This window comes from Falco peregrinus, chromosome 5 (assembly GCF_023634155.1).
Source record: "Falco peregrinus isolate bFalPer1 chromosome 5, bFalPer1.pri, whole genome shotgun sequence".
NCBI lineage: Eukaryota > Metazoa > Chordata > Aves > Falconiformes > Falconidae > Falco > Falco peregrinus.
In genome coordinates, this window is record NC_073725.1 from 108,733,369 (window position 1) to 108,753,211 (window position 19,843).

The window sequence follows — 19,843 nt, forward strand, 5'->3', positions numbered from 1 at the left end:
ATCCCTCTCGGGCTGCCTGTACTATATGTGTCTTCTCCTTGTACACATCATCCTTGGGTAAGTTCTGACCAAAGGAAAGCTTTATGCAATGAAAATAAAATCACAAGGGGTTTCCTCGGCTCCATTTGCAGAGCTGTGTTTGCTGATGTGCTGCCCTGGTCCTGGCTGCCCCTGCCAGACACCAGCACGGCCCCTGGTAGCACCACAGATCCCTTCTGCTGTCCAGAGGACTTTGAAAGTCACCTGGCATCCACACCCAGGCTATTTGGCACTTCGGCTACTATGAATGATGCTACACTGGAGCTAACTGCACCCTCCCCTAGGCAGCATATGGAAATACAGGGAGAGGTTACCTTCGTTTTGCTGGAAGGTGCTTTTTTACCCAAAGCTCCTGGGACTCCCCCCAGGGCAACTCGGGTTCATGGGGAAAAGGCCGCGCAGGATCTGCTCGCTGTCTTTAAGCTTCTCCAAAGCTGTTACAGATTTGTCTGTTACAAATTGCTGGCAAGGTCCCTTCAGCTTACGCAGATCCGAAGTGCTTCCCTGTGCTCCGTGGGGCAGACCGCGGGGGTAAGGACAGGTTGTAATGTGGGTGGTCACCCCAGCCAGCCCCCTGCGGGCTCACCCGCCAGGCCCAGGGCCAGGGCCACCCAGCTCTGGCCTGGGGTGCCCCACACCAGTTTCCCAAGTCCTGAACAGCACATGGTGGCCACAGGTCACAGGTCTCCACCAAGAGCTGCTGCAGCGGGAAGCGCTGCCCTAGGCCACCGCCAGCACTGCCCCCAGATGCAGCTGCTCCTCAGCGCAGCCACACTGCTGCTGGGCAGGGTGGCCCTCGGCAGTTCAACCTCAAATGCCCCGTGTCAGCATCCACCTGCGTTGCACCTTCCTGCATCACCAGGTCCCCAGCACGTTGCACACACCAGCCTGTAGCTGCTTGGACAGGCCTGAACCTCCCTGAGCTGCCTGCATTGCAGGCACCGCACAGCCTAGTGCTGTACAGCATGGTAGTGCCCGGCACTGTTAGCCAGCACAGCACTGCACATACGCTGCACTGCATGGCTCAGTATTGCAGGAAAGCGCGCCGTGTTGCATTTGCAGAGCCCCGTGCAGCACGGCATTGCACTGCGTTGCACAGCCCGCACAGTGCAGCACAGCTTTGTACGGCATTGCACAGCCCACGAAGCGCAGCGCGGCATTGCAAAGGCCTGCGCAGCGCAGCAGGCGTTGCACAGCGCAACACGACGTTGCAGCACAGCCCCGCGCAGCGCAGCACGGCGTTGCAGCACAGCCGTTGCAGCGCAGCCCGCGCAGCACGGCGCAGCACGGCGCAGCACGGCGCAGCACGGCTGTGCACAGCCCCCCGTCGCACTAGGCGGCCCCAAGCGCCCCGCGACAGCCCGCACGCATGCGCACCCCAACGCACCAAGCCCGGCCTCGACGGGCCGCAGCCCCGCCCCCAGCGCAAGCCCCGCCCCTGCCGCCGGCGGCTGCCAATACAGCGGCGGCGGGCGGGGTGGGCCGCACCCTGAGGGGGGGGGGGGGGGCTGAGCCAAGATGGCGGCGGGGGGAGCGCGGGCCGGTCTGGGGGCCGGGGCGTGCGGCGGCGGCGGCGGCAGCCGGAGGGGAGCCGTGACGGCGTGAGCGCGGCGGCGGCGGCTGGTACCCTGCTCTTCTCGCGGCGTCATGGAAGCGGCGGCGGGGGGCGAGGACGGCGAGGAGCCCCCGCGAGGGGCCCGAGTCCTGGGTTCCGAGCTGGTGGAGACCTACACGGTGCGGGGTCGGGAGGAGGCGGGGGAGCGGCGGAGTCCGTGCGGGGGCGAGTGCGGGGGCCGTGCGGGCCGTGCCGGGCGGCGGGGCGGGAGCAGTGAGGGGGAGCGGGCCCGCCTCGCCGCCGCCTCAGGCCGCCGGCGGGGGTGCCGGGGGGAGCGGGCTGGGGCCGGGCTTGGCGCCACCGCCGAGGAAGCCGAGCGGCAGTTCCCGGCCCGGTGCCGTGCCCGGAGCGAGAACAATTCGGCAGAAGTTTCCGAGCGGCTCCTGCCCCCGGGGAGGGCTGCTGCGCGAGCGGGGCGGGAGGCCCCGGCGGCTGGCTCGGCCCTGAGCCCCGCGCAGCCCGCGCCCTCCGGCAGGGCTGGTGCTTCCGCGGGGGCTGAGCGTGCGGGCGGGCTGGTGCTGCCCGTACCTCTCCATACGTGTGTGTACGTGTGCGTGGTTATGGAAAATCGTTACCGAGCAGACATGGCTTTTAAAGCTGGGCTGACTCGTGTGGGAAGGCTTTCCTTCTGATGAAAACACTGTAAAAATCCCTCTTGTAAAGCTAATCTTATTTCCAGAGGAAACCACATGATTTTGTATAGATAGTTTTTCTCTTCCCCTACGGAAAAAAAAAAGGGGGAAAGACTGTTAGCACAGCAGCGTTTTTGTTTGGGGAAGGAATGAAATTTTTGATGTGTAACTTGTTTTTTTAAGTGGTTGCATTCTACTGAGACTTAACTGGCCTGTTTTTCAGGAAGACGCTCATCATAAAACAAATCTCTGCATAATTGCAGGCAGAAAACATCTTAAGCACACCACCCTTTAGTTATGTAACTAAATTTTTTCTGCTCCTACCTTATTTTAGTGTGATTTGATTTATATTATTTTTGCAGAATGCACAGAATGGCATCAGGTTTCTTCCTGCTGTAGGAACCTAAAAGAGAAAGGGGAGCAATGGTCTATACAGGCAGTATTTGTGAAGTTGTGTAATAGTTACAAGTAATACTTCAGATTGCTGCTTTTGAAAAGGTATCCAGACAAAACAGAGCCTTTAATAGGACAGAGCATTTACACAGCTGCAGTACGTGGAGGGCCTAACTTCAGTTGATAACCCTTGATACATCATTGTGTGGGAATGGCTGTCAAGCGGTGAGTTTTATGCATATTTGCAGGCAAAAGTGTAATGAGCATTCAGTGAAGGAGTTGGTTAGGAGCTTAAAACAAATTCTTGAAAATTGCTTCAGCTCTTTCTGTTATGCTAGTTACATCATGTGTACACATGGAAACAATACTGCTGCTGTTGAGCTGTTATCACTGCGTGTGTGAGGATGTGGTTCATCCTCCAAGCAAGTTTGTTTCACAGTTCTCGATCAGCCGAGAGGCATGGTGGCACAGTGACTGGAAACTTCCACTTCAGGTGTGAACCAAGACTCAGTGGTGTTAATGTTGGTGTTGAGAATTTTTTTAGTAGTGCTTTGCAATACAGCAAATGAGAAATTCAAGTGAATTTAGTTGAGAAAATGTCAAAATGTTACTTGCCCCCTTATTCCACTGGAGGTTATGGACACAAGAGGTGAAACGTTAGATACTTTGCTGTTTCAGCCTGCAAACTAGTATGGTACAGCCAGCCTTTGGAAATACCATTGATGTGCGTGATTGAGCTAACAACTCCAACGGGAATCATCACGGTTTTGAAAGTACCTTCAAAATTACACAGAACTGTGGGCCTCCCCAATATGTTTTACAGGATTTAACCTCACAGCTGTTAAATGGATGTCATTAAAACAAGTCTCCTTCTATTGAGATTTTCTTCACTTCTACTCAGGTGTATAACTTTGCTGCAAGTAGTGTTCAGCAGATATCTGATGGGGATTTTAAGCTGCTGCAGCCAAGCCCAAGGAAGCTTCTTTTTTCAAGGCCAGATTTCTTCTTTAATGATTATGGTTCCAGGAACACCATGCTATTTTAATGCCATTTTTCTTGGGAGCTTTAAAAGTAGCATGTTTGAAGGGCAGGATTTACAAGTATGAGGTCTTTGATTCTTCTGCTGCATTTTTGAAGGAGTTCTGCCATTAAGCTTACCTGTGTGTAAACCTCCAAAACCTGTTAACGGGACTGTTAGCCTGCAGCCAGTTTGTATGAAGTGGACCCAAGCCATTAAAAAGGTAGGAATAGATCTTTAAATGAAAATAAACAAAATTATTCACAAGGTGAAATGTTTCACGAAAATTAGCATTTGTGTTTAGTATTCAGAATTAGATCAGTGGCACTTAAGGCTGTGATAAAGACCTGTATCAGAGCAGAAGTGACGAAGTTAATCTCAGTAGAAGGAGACTTGTTTTAATGACATCCATTTAACAGTTGTGAGGTTAAATCCTGTAAAACGTATTGGGGAGGCCCACAGTTCTGTGTAATTTTGAAGGTACTCTCAAAAATGTGATGATTCTTGTTGGAGTTGTTAGCATGGAAGGCAAAATATGGATAAATTCAGCAGGAAAAAATACTGCACTTGTTGATGTTTTTTCTGTTGAGTTAGAAAAGTATGAGCATTTTTACTAGGTATTTCTCCTGCATGTGCTGCTCCAGCTAGATGCTGACTGAAGACTGGCTGATTGCTAGAAGGCCTCAAGGCTGCCAGTGCTTCATTTGTTTCCTGCTATGCATTTGTTTGGCCTAAAATTGCCTTCCTGCGTTTCCTGTCTTCTGCAGCTGTTTTTCATATAAATACTACCTTTGATATTTAAGGAAAATACTGTGGCTTCCTTGAATGGGTGTAAACTGTGGCTATGTAGTGAGGCAGGGAGGAGATGCGGTTTCATCACTGCTCTGGAATTTGGGACCTACTGGCTGCAGACACACCTGTGTCCCAGTCTTCCTCTGGGCAGCACTGCTGATCATCTGTTGGGTGTCTTTTTCTTTACAGTACTGAAGTATGTGAAATTGGATGAAAGATGCTGTAGAACTGTGAGAGATGTATAGGGAGTAAACAAAAGGCAGTCTGGAATCACCGCTGTTCGTTTAACAGCTGGTTTAAAAAATAAGTATCTTAAAATTTTAGTAAATATTTCACCTTAAATATTTAGGGGGATGAAGGCATGCTGCTTGGAGGTGTCAGCACCTTACTGGGAAGAGTTTGTAGCGGCTGGTTAGAAAATAATGAAAATGTACAGTGCTGCAGATATGCTAAACACTTTAACAAAGCAGAACTTAGCCAAAACAACAGGTTTATAGAAGAACATACAAAATTTGTTACACAGGAGGGTTTGGTAGAGACACAAGGAGAGGGAAAACCTGTGAATGTAAATACTTTTGCATTGCATCTCAATAGAAGTGCAGGTTATGGCGTAAATATGGATGGAGATTTCACATGGTATATTTATGTCTGGGAGACAGTGCAGTGTGAGAGAATTTAATCATTTATCCATGTGTGCCTTCTAGCAGTTGGCTTGACAGGTTGGCAGTCCTTGAAGATCTTAAACTGTCAGCTTTGTCATATTAGTGCACTCAAAATTAATTGAAGATTAACTTAGATATCTGGCTTTTTTAGAAACTTAGGAGGGGGGTGTGGTCTAAAATTATTTCTGTATTGAAACAAGTCTTTGGAGCACATAAGCATATTGCATTTGTATTTCTTCTTAAAGATAATGACAGTTTGTGGATTGATTTGAAATTAGTTGCTGTCATTCTGCATACTGATGCTGTTTGAGGGGTGAATATACACTGCTAGCTCTGGCTGTGTTCAATGTGGGGAATGCTATGGCTTTTTATAAACTTAATTTGAGGAATTGTATCAGTGCAGGTAAACCCTCGCTTTAACAGGTAGTTTCCTGACCAGACTGTCTGGCTCAGTGATGTGTTTCTAGAAGTGGTCAGTGATTGCCATTTCAGAAAAAGGATACGAAGCCTTTATTATGGTTACTCTGTATTGTGTACAGAGAGGAGAGGCATTCCTTCCTCATCTCATGAGATGTGAAGTTCACTGCGTTTTTAATGTCTAATCTGAGGTTTTATGCATTGTGTACTCAATTGGCATTGCATTTAGCTATACTGTTTGAGCTGTTGTGATTTAGCACAGTTAGCTTTTAAAAAAACTGGTCTTTTTATTATGGCTTGTAAATGTAGTACTACTTCAGTTCTAACTTTAGTCTTCTGGTTTCTTTGAGTCTCCTTGCTTTCCTCGGGGTTATAAGGTACTTTTGATTACTCAGGTTATTCCTGTTTTAGTTTGTCACTGGCACAGCTAATAGTCCTGATCTGCTGTTTCCCAACACAAACAACATGACAGGAAAGCAGATGCAGGCCTTAATTGAGACTGTAATTTTGTGTAGTCCTTCATCTGTGTTTTCAGTACTCATCTGAACACTGATGTGTCACTTGCTGTACACACTAGTCAGACTTCTTTATTCAGTCCTCTGTAGGACTTGGGTTTTGTTCAGCAAGCTGGTGTCAGCTGCTTACAAAAATATAGCTGGTATATAGTTAATCTTTTTGAATGCAAGTGGTATTGTATTTAGTGTTTGGTGTTCTGCTGGTCTGTATTAACAGTAAATGAAAACTGGCCTTTTATGTAACAAATTGAAACTGTTGATGTTTTTTTTTCTCAAGTGGATTTAGCAACTAGGAGTGCATCATTCTTATAGCAGCTATGAGTCAGGTCTGTGTGATCTGTGGTAGTAAGCAAGTTCTCAACTGTATTAAATGTTTTCAGGATTTGATTATGAATTGGTATTTTCCCCAAGGAATATATCTAGATTGGATAACACACTTTATTTAATTTCTTATTTTCAAGTAGCTGTAGAACTGGTTTTGCTGAGCCTTGTTTACCACTTTGTGTTTTATTTCTATACCTTTATAGTTTCTTTGGGGTGGCTTGCTTGTGGCATATCCAAAGGTAGATTGTGAGCTTCCTGCAGAACCAGTACTGTTCAATCTGGAAAGCTGGCTACAATGACAGTCTTCAATTGTTTGGTACCTGCATGGCTAAAAATAAATGGCTAAAATGGCTTTGTGTAAAGAAATATTGGGTTACTTTAGATAGTTGTTGTGATTCTTTGGGGACAATTGTAACTCTCAGGAAGCTGTCTTGTGTGCTCTACCCTAAAATGAATAGAATAGTTAACATCCAACCAGCCAAAGGATTTCTCTAGATTTCTGAAGGGTTAAGCTCCAGATTTCTGCTTAACTGTGAAGTGACAGAAGGATGCTTACCTTCCACCTGTAGTGGAACTTTGTAGATTGAAGAAGGGATATTGCTGTGTCAGGCTGCTTGTGGATAGCTGTGATACCAACCGAGCTAGCAGAAATCTTCTGGAAAAGAAGTTGCTTAGAGATCTTGTTTATTAACCTTGAGGTTGCAAAAATTAAAGCCATTGCTTTACATTAAGAGGCATTTGCATGTTTGTGTGGAGCAGCCTCATGAATGAGACTAGGCATCCTACATTAGCAAAATTACTTCAGAGTTTGGATTAGCTTTTATTTAACTATGATACTGAATGTAGAATCACCTTACAGTGCTACATTAACCAGCATGTCTCACTGTCAGCTTCTCTTTAAGACAAATGCTTTGCACTTCCCTTACTTTAATTTCTTCCTTTCAGGTATACATTATTCAGGTCAGTGTTGGCAATCATCAGTGGACAGTCAAACATCGTTACAGTGATTTCCATGACCTGCATGAAAAGGTAAGGGTATTAAAACTGTGGCCTCCGTCTCTTAAAAAGCATTGTATAGTTTGTGTAGTTCTGTCGTGTGGTATGTAAATTCTCAATAAAAGCGAGAATATCTGCCAGATACCATCTGAACTGCAGACTAAATCCTTTTTGCATGAACTATATTACTTGCCCCCATTACCTTCCCCTCTTGAATAGGGGGAGGTTGGGCTGGACAACTTTTAGTCTTGGACAGAAGCAGTTTCTATCAAAGAGTGAAGTTCAGGCTAGAGTCATTACATTTTTTTGCCAAGAGAGATGTTTATGATCAGCTGATCTGGTAACCAAAAGCTGGATTGGAGCAAAGACTCTCTTCTGGGTAAAGTGGATGACAAAACTGTCCTTACATTAGCATCGGGTAGTTCCTAACCAGTTTTGATTAAAAACAGCAAGTGAAAATGAGGGAAAGTCCACCATATTCAAGATCGGGCTGCTTTCTCAAAACCACAGTGGTTATTCTGTTGTTTTATCACCTTAGTTACATTCTACCCTGTGAGTGATTTTCTGAGAAAACACTGTTACTGAACTATTACTTTTAATGATAAAACATTAAAATACCTAATATTTTGCAGTCAATAGCTAAATTTACTGAACTAGTTTTATTTTCGGATCTTACCAGGATCAGGCAACACGCTTTTAATGTGTTCCATTACATCTTTTTTGTGAGTTCAGATGGTGAGTCAGGTAGTAACTCTGGTCTCTGTTTTTCAGCTTGTTTCAGAAAAGAAAATAGATAAAAATCTCTTACCTCCTAAGAAGATTATCGGAAAAAATTCCAAAAGCCTGGTGGAGAAAAGGCAAAAGGAATTAGAGGTCTACCTGCAAACCCTGCTAGTCAAGTTCCCGGTTACTGCTCCAAAAGTTTTGTCACACTTCCTACACTTTCATTTATATGTAAGTTACGGTTTTAGCCTATGAATGGAGGCCCGAGTGTCTTTCCCTGGTTCTCTGACTTTGAGAGAATTGTATGGAATGTTCAGAAAACAGCTGAAACTGCTTTTTTCTAGCATTTTACACAATATAACAAAGCATATTTTAAAGATTTTTTTGACACCACTTTTTATTGCGGTAGGTAATGTGCTGGGAAGTAGTTGTGGGTAGGGATGCTAAAGAGAAGGAAGTAAGTGCTGGCAGGATAGTTGGAAGCTGTGAATAAATCTGAAGCTGAATTGGTTGTTAGGCTGAAGCAACATTGCATAATTGATCCACCCCCCCCGCCCCCCCACACACACACACTTAGTGGTTAATGGTTGGAGTTATGGTTCACACTGAAACAGTTTCCAGTAGCTCAAATGAAGAAAAACAGTGCTTCTCTGAGAAGCGCACTCACTGATGGAGTGGCCTCTGGAGAAATAGCTCCAGCCAGCAGACAGAATGTTACGGTAAAGGATGTTTGAAGAAAGAAGCAATGTCTTGCTTTCATGTTCAGATTGCAATTTGTTTGTTCATCTCTTGTGTATAATTAGGCTGTTTTTGCAGTATGGCATCATGTTGTGAGGGGGAGAATGGATTTTATAAAGAGGAAAATGCACTGGAGAACTTGGTGGAAAGGAGGAGCAGTAAATTGTGTTGGGGTGGGATGTGCTGAGATGGCCCTTCATGATTTCACGTAAAGACTTAAGAAATGAGTCACAAGTGGTCCATTAGGTGTGTTAATTAAGGTTTAGCAACAAAGAAAAAACTGGTTTAGTTACGTTACATGAACATAATTATACTGATGCGACTTTAGAGTTTGACTTAGATAAACAGTAGAAGGTTTACTTCAGAGTGTTGCTATTGCCCTGCAGATTTGAGTGAGAAGCACTGGGTTATTACAGTCAAGGCCTCTAAAATGGATTAGAGGTTTTTAATATATTAAAAATGTGTGATACTGTTAGGGACAATTCTGTTCAGATGGAGCAAACTTCCTGATCATCAGGAAACTGCATAATTTTTCGCTTCTCTATCTAGTCTGTCTTTTAAATGATGTCTGTTGCATTGGTGTTTCAGTGCTGTAACTTGAACAAAGGTTTTCATGCAGGCAGAAATTCTTCCTAGTCCCTCTTGTTTTTCAGCTAGACTGTTGTTTTCCTCTTGCTGTAATGCTCATGCTTTTTTACTTTTCCAAAGAACTGGTGTTATTTGGATATGAATGCTTCCCTGTTTCTGTACTGTACTTGCGTATTAAGAGCAAAGTTGTTGCTTAATCTGCATTTCTTTGCTTTAGGGGTGCCTGGGCTGAGGTGTAAACTCAATTGTTTTTGCTTTGAACTTAGAGTACTTTTAAATATTTACCAAAAAAAAAGATGTTATTCAGCAGAAAAGCTAAATATTTACCACAGCATTTCTACTGGAAAATGACCTTCCTGCAGAACTTTGATCTTTTAAAATATGTGTTGCCAGACAGCCCATGTGCATGCTTGAACCATTATGATCCCTGATACTGCCTCATTAGCTTATGTAAGAAGGCTGCAATACTTTTTGTCTATTCTTATTTGTAGTATTTCCAGTAGGGATTTTTTAATTTTATTTCTCAGCTGAGTAGAAATAACTGCCATAAATACCCTAAAACCACTTCAAAGCCTTTACATGTCACAGGCAAGAGCCAGGTACTGTTAGTGAAGAGAAGCAGTTGCATGTGACAGCAATGTAGAACATTATTGTTACTTGTGACATCAAATAGGATGTCTGCAGGGATATGAGGATGCTTGTATTGTTGTACCCTTACACTTTGTCATCTTAGAAGGTCTGGTTTGTTAACTTGGTTACAGATAGACGCTTTTGCAAGGGAAGTATTGAATTTCCCACAAACTGCTGTTCAGACACCTGCAAACAATGGACTTCTGTGGGTGTGATGCATATAAGTAGTCAGAGCTCGGACAGAGGTCTCTTGTAGATCTGACAGAGAAATAGAGTTGCTTTTTTTGCCTGCTAGTCACTGAACAGTCTAAGTCATCATCTTGTTTCAATTATAAATGTAGAAAAAATTTCTGCTGTGTCCCAGATGACAAAAGGGATACAGAGTATAGTTTTCAATTTTAAGTCTGTGCATGACAGATGGGTGTAATTGGTTTATTCAAATGTGAGTCAGAATTGTTGAGTTTTGTTTGAAATGCAGCTTCTAGCTTGTTGTTCTCAAAACTGTGGTATGGAGGCTTTGTTCATCCTTAGTGAGTGGGGTTTCAGTTATACTAAGAATGTGCTTTTCTAAAATGCTTGCCTCATCAGATGAGCTGAACTGTGCTGCAGATGTCCTGTGGATTTATTCCCTTGTTATGAATCATGAGGGATTTGTTGGCAAACTAAACTCATCAATTATTCATTTTGTGATGATCCATAATATTTGTTTATCCTTTGCAGCTACCTTAAAATGATATGTGTGTGTCTAGGGGAAGCTTCACTATTACAAATAGTTTTATTTTGTTCTTTCTGTGGGCCTTTGAGAGCGAACTGTTAGAAATGCTTGGAACTATTTCTGGGCTTTCACAGAGCGTTTGCTTTTTGTGGAGGTAAGTATGCCCAGATGGGAGATACTTGTACTGACCTTTGTGCATCTTTCCATTTAGAAAGAATGAATCCCTGGGCTGAAAGTTTTCAGCCTTTTTCTTTCCTCCTGGAGCTGTCAGTGCCCATAATGAAGGTTGAGCAGCTCGTTAGGTCCAGGAGGGTGGAGAAGGTGGATGGTGGGGAAAAGGGGCTTTTGAATTACTTGGCAGGCAAGCATCATAAGGTTGAAGTCCAGAAGACTAATTACCATACTTATCTCTTCTCTGTAGACCTGTTAATCTAAAGTTTTATGTATATTGTGATATTCCAAAGAAATGTTCAGTGCTTGATGCGTTGGGTTAATCTTAATTTTAAAAATTAAAGAACTCTATACTGTAATAGTTTCTTCAAAACCAAGCTTTCTTTCAAGTTGGACTAGTAATAGTTGTTCTAGTTGGCTGTTGCCCCTTCCTAATATATGCAGGATGTGATTATTTGAACGTAGCTCAATATCTTCCATCTTGGTAGTGAAAATCATATGATGTTAAATAATTTCAGGTTATTTTTGTGAAGTATTTTCAAGTTACAATGAAATCCATAAGACATAATCACTGTTGCTTTGTTTAAAAAAAAGTCCATGTGGTCCATGGAACCGTAAGTATGTAAATAATACTGGATTACAACGGTTTATTCTTTGCAGGAGATCAATGGGATCACTGCTGCATTGGCTGAAGAGCTCTTCCACAAAGGTAAAGGACTTGCAAGAATTTAACTGGGAACAGTTTCTTCTGTGTGCATGCGTTCATATACCTGTGATATTAATCTCCAGACAATGAGATCTGAATCTTCTGTATCAGACTTTCTTTCCTTTCTTTCTTTTCACCACCTTCTTGCTGTTTGCACTTGGATTCACCCTGCATTTTGGGGGAGCTGTAACAGTAGTGCAGCTGCTTTTGGAAACAAAACAGGGAAATTGGTGATTGTAGATTTTGAAAAGGGCCTACTTGTCTGTGCCCTTAAAGGACAGGATGTAGTTACTGGTGAGCAGAAGCTTGTTAAGCTTTCTGTCTTGGTATGTAAGGAAGTTTGTTTTGTCAGTGACCCTCGATATATTGAGTGTTAAATGCAGGAGACCAATTTACATATCTAAATAAATATTGTTCTTCCACCTAGTCAGTTAATTAAGGATGTGTGTTTCTGAGGCTGGCAGATAAAATTGAAGTGTACTTTACGTAACTGCAACAGCTCTAACTGGTCCATTAACAACAGGAGGCATGTGAAATGTGATTAACTCATGCTAATTTTGTTTAGAAGGACATGCTAGATGTTAGTGTATAATTCCAGTTGATGTGATAGGTGAAGCGTGTTTCAGCATGCCATTTCAGATTGTTCTGTCACAAAATCAACTTTAGGTGAAGCCATTTCAGAGGGTCCACTCATTGTAACACTTTAGGAAGCTCCTGAAGAAATCTTATTCTTGACTTTCTTGTCTGCAGTCTCACTGATACCAGAATCATTGATGTCTGACTGCTGTATATTAGTGTAGCCTTCCAGTAACGTGCAGCTGGACTCTTGGACTTACTCCCACTGAAGCCGAAGGGAATTTTACTTCTCAGAGCATTTTGGAGAACTCTGCTTATGACAGCTGATGCTCTCTTGTCTGTGAAGTCAAACTGATGTCCCTAAAAGAAAGAGGAGAAATATACTAATTCTATATGTGCATGTTCTGACTGCTTGTGGTGCCATCAGAGAGGTTTTTGGATGCTGTTTCCTACTGTTCTTAGAATGAAATAGAATTGTAAAAATAGCAGATAATGCGTCTCTTATTCTAGGAGTTTGCATTGGTATTAGTTTGATGAAAGTCCTCATACTCTCAAAGAAAACGTACTTGCTTCAGTTCTGCATTTAGGCAGCGTAGCAAAAGATGTAAGGTCTGTTTTTTAGATGGCAGGTGCTGCATTTTCTGAAGAGAATAAATACTGCTATAGAACTTAGGGATATCTTGGAAAAAGTTTAGTAACTCTTATGTAAATGGATCCTGTATTACATTATGTAACAGGATCCAATCCTGTTAAGACTGAGGGAAATTTGCCATTGCTTGCATTAGGAGATTCAGCCTTGTATGGTGAGTGTCCATTTGAACACCTAGGTTATTCTGGTATAAAAAAAAATAATTCAGCCATTCTGGTTTAAAGTGACAAAGGATGATTATTTGGTATCTCAGTCATAAGCTTAGAGTAAAATGACAAACATTTAGTCTCTTAACATTACATCTTCCATGTACCATTTATTCTTTTGTAACCATTGCAGCATTGCATTTGACGCCATCGTACTCTTTTTCAGGAGAGCAGTTGTTAATGGCTGGAGAAGTCTTCACCATCAGACCCTTGCAGTTATATGCTGTCACTCAACAGTTGCTACAGGGGAAACCGACATGTGCTAATGGAGACGCCAAAACAGATCTAGGTCATATTCTAGATTTCACTTGTAGACTCAAGTATTTAAAGGTGAGCTATGCTTGCACAGATATGAGAGATGTTGTTTCTACCAGGCTGACATGATTCTTTGCATACTTTTGGAGTCTGGTTTGAATGTACTAGAATTTTACTGATAGTAAACACCTGTGAGCATTTAGAAGTCAATGTTAAACTGGTGTTTATTTCGCCAACCTTCAGTACACATAGTTCTCTCAAAGATGTTGATACTCCTATGTGATATGGTTGTTTCAGCAGTGCTGTCTGTAGAGATGCAGCCACAGAATCTTACTGGGTGTTAGCAGGAGATAGATAAATGTTATTCTTTTCAACTGTGCATTCTTTGTGGACATTATGGGTAGGCCGGTGTATATGTATAGAAACATTTAGGTGGGAAAAGAATAGTCCAACTATTAACCCAAGACTGCCAGGTCCATCACTACACCATGTCACTAAGAACTGCGTCTGTGTTTTTTAAACTCTTCCAGGGATGGTGATTCCACTTACCTCCCTGGGCAGCCTGTTCCAATGCTTGACCACCCTTTCAGTGAGGAAATTTTTCCTACTATCCAATCTATCTTGGTGTAACTTGAGGCCATTCCCTCTTGTCCTGGCACTTGTTATCTGGGAGAAGAGACCTACCCCCACCTGCCTACAACCTCCTTTCAGGTAGTTGTAGAGAGCGATAAGATCCCTCCAAGTTTCCTCTTCCCTAGACTAAACTAACCCAGTTCCCTCAGCTGCTTTTCATAAGATGTCTTCTCTAGACCCTTCACCAGCCCTGTTGCCTGTCTCTGGACACACTCCAGCACCTCTGTGTCCCCCTTGAAGTGAGGGGGCCAAAACTGAACACAAGATTCGAGGTGCGGCCTCACCAGTGTACTCACAGAGTACAGGGGGATGATCACTGCCCTTGTCCTGCTGGCCACACAGTTTTTGCTACAAGCCAGGATGCTTTTGGTCGCCTTGGCCACCTGGGCGTGTTCAGCCAGCCATCAACCAGCGCCCCCAGACCCTTTCCCACCAGGCAGCTTCCCCGCCACTCTGCCCCCAGCCTGTAGTGCTGTGGGGGGTTGTTGTGACCCAACTGCAGGACCTGCCACTTCTCTTGTTGAACCTGTGCAAATTCAAATAATGCATGTGTATATAAATCCTTCCCCCTTTCTCACTGCTGACTGTATCTGAAAATTTTTATGAAATCTTAAAAACCTCAGTTTCATAGATGAGATGGCCCTGATTTTCTAGCTAAAATACAATTTCCGAATAAATGAAAAATGATGTCAGAACAGATCATATTTGTCTGGAGCCAGTTTGTTTTTTTTCCTCCGGAACAAGTGAATTGGAAAGACTTTTTCCTGAGTAACTTTTGTAACATTGCTTGCTACAGCTCAAAAACTTTTTAGCCCCTTTATTTACATGAAGAGTTTCCTTCTGTGTGGTGTGCTTAAAGGGGAAGTAAGTAGTGGATCAGGGGAAGCTTCACCGGAGGACTTAGGAAGTTGTGAAAGCAAAACCACAGCTGTACTGATATTTCTGTGGATCTTCAGTTGCCTTTACCATCCTCTGGATGCTGGAGAAGAGCATATTGTTTAGAAAATCTTCAGAATTTCTGGCCCTTCTGAATGCTTGTGAGCGGGCATCTTCAGCAAACATAAATGAAACCACCTGTCTTTTTATGCTACCAGCATGCTGAGGCCAGAATCCAATCACCGTATGGAAATGTTAGATCCGGTGTATTAGATGTGTACCAGTGTCTAATGTTTTCTTCAAACCTGTCTTGTCAGTGCCTTGAACTTCATCCTCTGTAGTGGAACTGAGGACAGTTCTGTCTTGGAGGATCCAGATGTGTCAGGGAAGTTGTTTTTAGTGAATGCAGCTCTGGCTTGGTCAGCTGAGAATGAAGCCTGAGTCAGTCCTGCCTGTAGTATCTTTTTTGCATGCTCCGTGTGCTACAATATACAAGCACAAGGTGGCAGCTGAAGTTCAGTGCTTAAGAGTTTAGTGCACTTAATTGGAGCAACTAAAACATATTTTTTCCTGAAGAGTTAATCTGCAAGTTTCATCAATCATTCCATACTTGAAAAATTGATTGGAACTTTGTCTTTCCAAGCTGCTGTATTTGTGCTATTGTCTGTGTAAGACTATCTGAAATGTGGACCAGCTGGATTATGTGCACTAACTCTGTTCTTAAATGTTGATTACTAGGTCACTGGAACAGGGGGACCTTTTGGAACCAGTAACATTCAGGAGCATCTCTTGCCCTTTGATCTGTCAATTTTCAAATCACTTCATCAAATAGAGGTATGACTGAGATAATGCGTGTCATTTTATGGAGGCTTTGTGAATGTCAGGTCTGCTGCATATCTCCCAGAATTGGTAATTGTATGCTTTGATTTTGTGCTAGAATTGGGGCATGCAGTGTTTACAGGGACTGTTCCATTTGGGAAAAAATGTTTTCTTTTTTTTCCACAAGTCTTGGAAATAAGGATGCAAAATATAAATGTTTAGAATAGCTTGCACTGTGTGTGCGCCTTCAAAAAGACTGAGATTTCCAGCATAGATGTAAAACCTAAAACCAGGGTGATTTTCCATTGCCTTGAAGATCTAACAAATGGGTTATAATGGGATCTCCTATTACAAAGCACTTTCTGTTTGGAAAGCACTAAATATTAGTGAAGATGTCCTGACATTAATTTTGCTTGTGAAAGTACATTTGTGTAGTGCTTCTTGTTTGATAATTTGCAGAATTTTTTCATTGGTTTGCTTTCGCTGTGAGTGACAGGGTTTCTAGAAGTTGTCCAGTGAGTATTGTACAAAATACTTTCCTGACCACTTCAGATCTTTCTGGAGAGAGAATATTCCAATTTTGTTTTGCAGTCTATACTTGCTATCCACTTTTGGTGGATGCCATACCTTTTCTAGTGCATGAATGCTATGGTCTCATTGATCTGCGAGTCTGAGTTGGTTGAGAACTGAAGTGGATTTCTGAAGTCAGTGATTTATTGACATTTTAATGAGAGAAAGAAACTATAGTGGGCTGGAGAGTGGGAGAGTCTTAACATACTGCAGAGGGGATACTGCAGAATAGTATAAACTTTTCCTTTCCTCTGACAGTGGATAGTTTCAGGTGTAACTTTGCTTAATGGGGGGGGAAGGTTATTGGTCTTCAAGACTTCTGTAATTGTATGTTCATTAAAAGTTTTGGCTTGACTGGTACCAGACTGACATTTTCATCTAGTAGTAAACACTGTCCAAAAATTAAGTAGTAATCTGGAAAGAATTTTTTCCTTTGGCAGGAGCTCTGTGTCTGTTTGGTGCCATTTCTCTGATACACCAGCAAATATGCTGGTTGTCATTGCACAATGTGTGTGACCATTGTGGGAACCTGGTTTCTTGACAGAGGCTGTAGCAGACCTTTGGCTTTGTTCCAAATTGGGTTACAGAAAAAAGACTTTGTAATCTTCAACTTAGTGTAATTAGCTCACTAGTGTATTAAATGCTTAGATTAGTATCCTCACTTCCTAGGCATTTCTTTTTTCTTATTTACAATAAAGAACATATGATACCAAAATAAACATGTCTGCAGGTAGAGCCATAGCTTGGGATACCTCTCCTTTTGATAGCAATAAAATACTGTGCCCTATTAAACTGACTGGGTAGTGTCACCTTGAAGAATACATGGGGCAGGTAGAAAGTCAGTGGAGAAGCAGCTTTGTTCAAACAGATGTTTGAATTTCACTTTTGTGTAGTCATGTCTCAATTTTTTGCTTTAGCTTTACCAAATGTAGGTATTTCTGACCTGATAATCTCAGGAGATTTTTAAGGGAGTACTGTAACTATTTTGAAAATTGGTAGAGAATCTGCTATTGAAGCTTTTTGCTGCCTCTTCCATGGCTCATTTTTGTCTGGTCTATCATTTCTGACTTTAACATTATTTTTTTAATAGATCAGTCATTGTGGGGGAAAGCTTATCAAAGGACTGACTTCATCAAAACATGCTCTGGCCACAATGAGCATTCGATTTTCAGCAACATCGATGAAGGTGAGAGTTTCTACTTCTGGTGGGTGTTCAAAGCATATGCAAAAATAACATGCATATTGTAGAAATAACCATTTGGAGTCCATGTAGTTCTCTGTACTGCCTATTGCAGGTCCTGCTTTTAAAACCGTGGAATTGAAAGGATTCTTTAACCTTTCAGAATCTCAACTTCAAGTGGAGGAAGTGTTTACATATGTCCCTTCACAGGGACATTATGATGCTTTTATTGGAATGTATGTTTCTGTTTTTCATCCAGAACTGAACGCATAAGTCTTACTCTTTTCTCTGGGCTTTGATTTGGCAAGGAATATCCAGTAGCATAATTTTCACAGTCCCTTTATTGTTTCTCCACATCCTCCAATTTGAATCAGCTGCTAGCGTTGGAACTCCCTCCCAATAGATCTAAAATGTGAGCTGACTGGGTCAGAATTATCTTAAGATTTTACAACTTCAATCTAGGTGATTATAAAACTTAAATCTTCCTTACTTAAGTTTGTTTGCATTGCTTTCAAAACTATTACCTTTCGCTGAAGACTTAAGCATAGTATTTTAGTGTGCTTGTCTTAAATAGGAAATCCTGGTGCCTGAGGCCTCGGAGTTTGATCAGTGGGAGCCAGAGGGTGCATCTTCAAGTTGTCCAGTGACAGCAGTTATTCCAACGTGGAGAACCTTAACAACTTTGGATATGAGTCACAATAGCATCTCTCAAATTGATGATTCAGTGGTAAGAAATATTTTTTCATTTGTGGAAAAAGTATGACTGATCTCCAGTGACACGTTACACAGCAGAGATTTTGCATTTGCTTTATATATCTCTTTTCTGAAATACTCAGTTGCACATACTTTATGTTGATTAGCTACCCAAGTTAATGCTTAGGAGATTTTTCTTTTTACTACTTGGATAGTTTCTTTGCTAAAGAAGAAATGTTTGTCATTCTATGCTCTGTAAGAAACACTTACATGAACACTTTGAAACGTGCTGTTACTGTTTGCGTTGGCCTTAGTTAATGGGGCTAAACTGGGAGCAACTTATTTGTCTTCAGTGAGAAACCAGGTTTCAAATTAAAATTTAACCACACTCCTCAGAGTAATCTGGTTTTCTTAAGAACAAGATTAAATTCTGTTGTACTATGTCACTTGGAATGCTTTTTTAATGCCAAAAACCAAGAAGAGGGATTGTGCATTCGATGATACCTTTCCTTTGCTTGTTGGTCAGTTGATAGTGAAGCAAGTATGGCCCAATTTATAAGCTAAACGCATTTGAGATGCACATTTTTTCTTCTCTTCTAGAAATTGATTCCGAAGATTGAATTCCTGGATTTGAGTCACAATGGGGTGTCTCTGGTAGAAAATTTACAGGCAAGTGATGCTTTTGAAGGTGTTTTTGTTGTTTTTTTTAAACAGACTGCCTGAGACCTTGGAACACGTATTCTTTTGCTTCAGAGTTTTGTTGATTATTTTCCTTCTGGAGAATAGTTTAAGCCCAAAAAGCTTGTCCTTCATAACGTCAAGTACTCTTAGTGGTTCATTTCTTACTTTGGATATTTTCATTTCTTTGCCAATGCTGACGTACAACATTAGTCCTTAACTCAGTTCATTCACTGTCAGCTGTATCTGTGGGTTGGTAAAAATGCAGTTGAGGAAGTTCCTTTTATATAAGCTTGAACCTGTATAATGACCAATTTCATGTTTTTCGTGCTAGGCAGTGTCCAGCATGAAAACACTGTTGCACAAAAAAAGAGCAAGCCATAATGAAATGTCTTTTGTATTGTTTAATTTTAATGGATTGGTGTATGACATAGATTTTCTGTGCTTTTGTAGCATCTTTACAACCTTGTTCACTTGGACTTATCCTACAACAAGCTTACATCACTGGAAGGTGTTCACACAAAACTGGGAAACATCAAAACTCTAAATTTAGCAGGCAATCAGCTGGAAAGTCTGTGTGGTCTTAACAAACTGTATTCGTTAGTCAACTTGGATCTGAGCAACAACAAAATAGAACAGGTAACTTGATTTTGTTGTTGATTTGTGCTTTTGATCACAAGCTGTTTCTTTTACTGGGTGAAACTGCAAATAAAAGTGGCTGTAGCAATTTTTTTTTTCTAGTTATCACATGTAATTTATGTAAGAAAGACTCAAGTCTGTATGTTCGTTTTCATTTAGCCAAACTCTAGCAATCCTTTTATTCAAAAACTTTCAGATTGATGAAGTAAAAAACATAGGAAACCTCCCATGCTTAGAAAAGGTGGTCTTATCCAGCAATCCATTGAGCATCATCCCTGACTACCGGACCAAAGTACTTGCTCAGTTTGGGGACAGGGCCTCAGAGGTAAGCCACAGTGCGCTTCTTCCTTTAGAGCTGGCATTTGAAAAAATCTTTTTTTAAACCCTGGTGAGGA

General features: G+C 42.1%; 1 protein-coding gene across 2 annotated transcripts in view; it reads left to right on the forward strand.

Annotated features, from left to right (window-relative positions):
* The first annotated feature begins 1,558 nt into the window (after positions 1–1,558).
* Positions 1,559–19,843, forward strand: part of NISCH (nischarin) — a 31,498-nt gene continuing 13,213 nt past the window's right edge. The window contains exons 1-11 of one of the 2 annotated variants that reach the window (XM_055805142.1): positions 1,559–1,773; positions 7,353–7,436; positions 8,175–8,357; positions 11,629–11,677; positions 13,272–13,435; positions 15,608–15,703; positions 17,349–17,444; positions 18,013–18,165; positions 18,732–18,800; positions 19,263–19,448; positions 19,645–19,773. In XM_055805142.1, coding sequence (XP_055661117.1) covers positions 1,687–1,773; positions 7,353–7,436; positions 8,175–8,357; positions 11,629–11,677; positions 13,272–13,435; positions 15,608–15,703; positions 17,349–17,444; positions 18,013–18,165; positions 18,732–18,800; positions 19,263–19,448; positions 19,645–19,773 — 1,296 coding nt within the window. In that variant the 5' untranslated portion in view covers positions 1,559–1,686. The remainder of the gene's footprint in view (positions 1,774–7,352; positions 7,437–8,174; positions 8,358–11,628; positions 11,678–13,271; positions 13,436–15,607; positions 15,704–17,348; positions 17,445–18,012; positions 18,166–18,731; positions 18,801–19,262; positions 19,449–19,644; positions 19,774–19,843) is intronic. The other variant, XM_055805141.1, reaches the window with a different exon arrangement.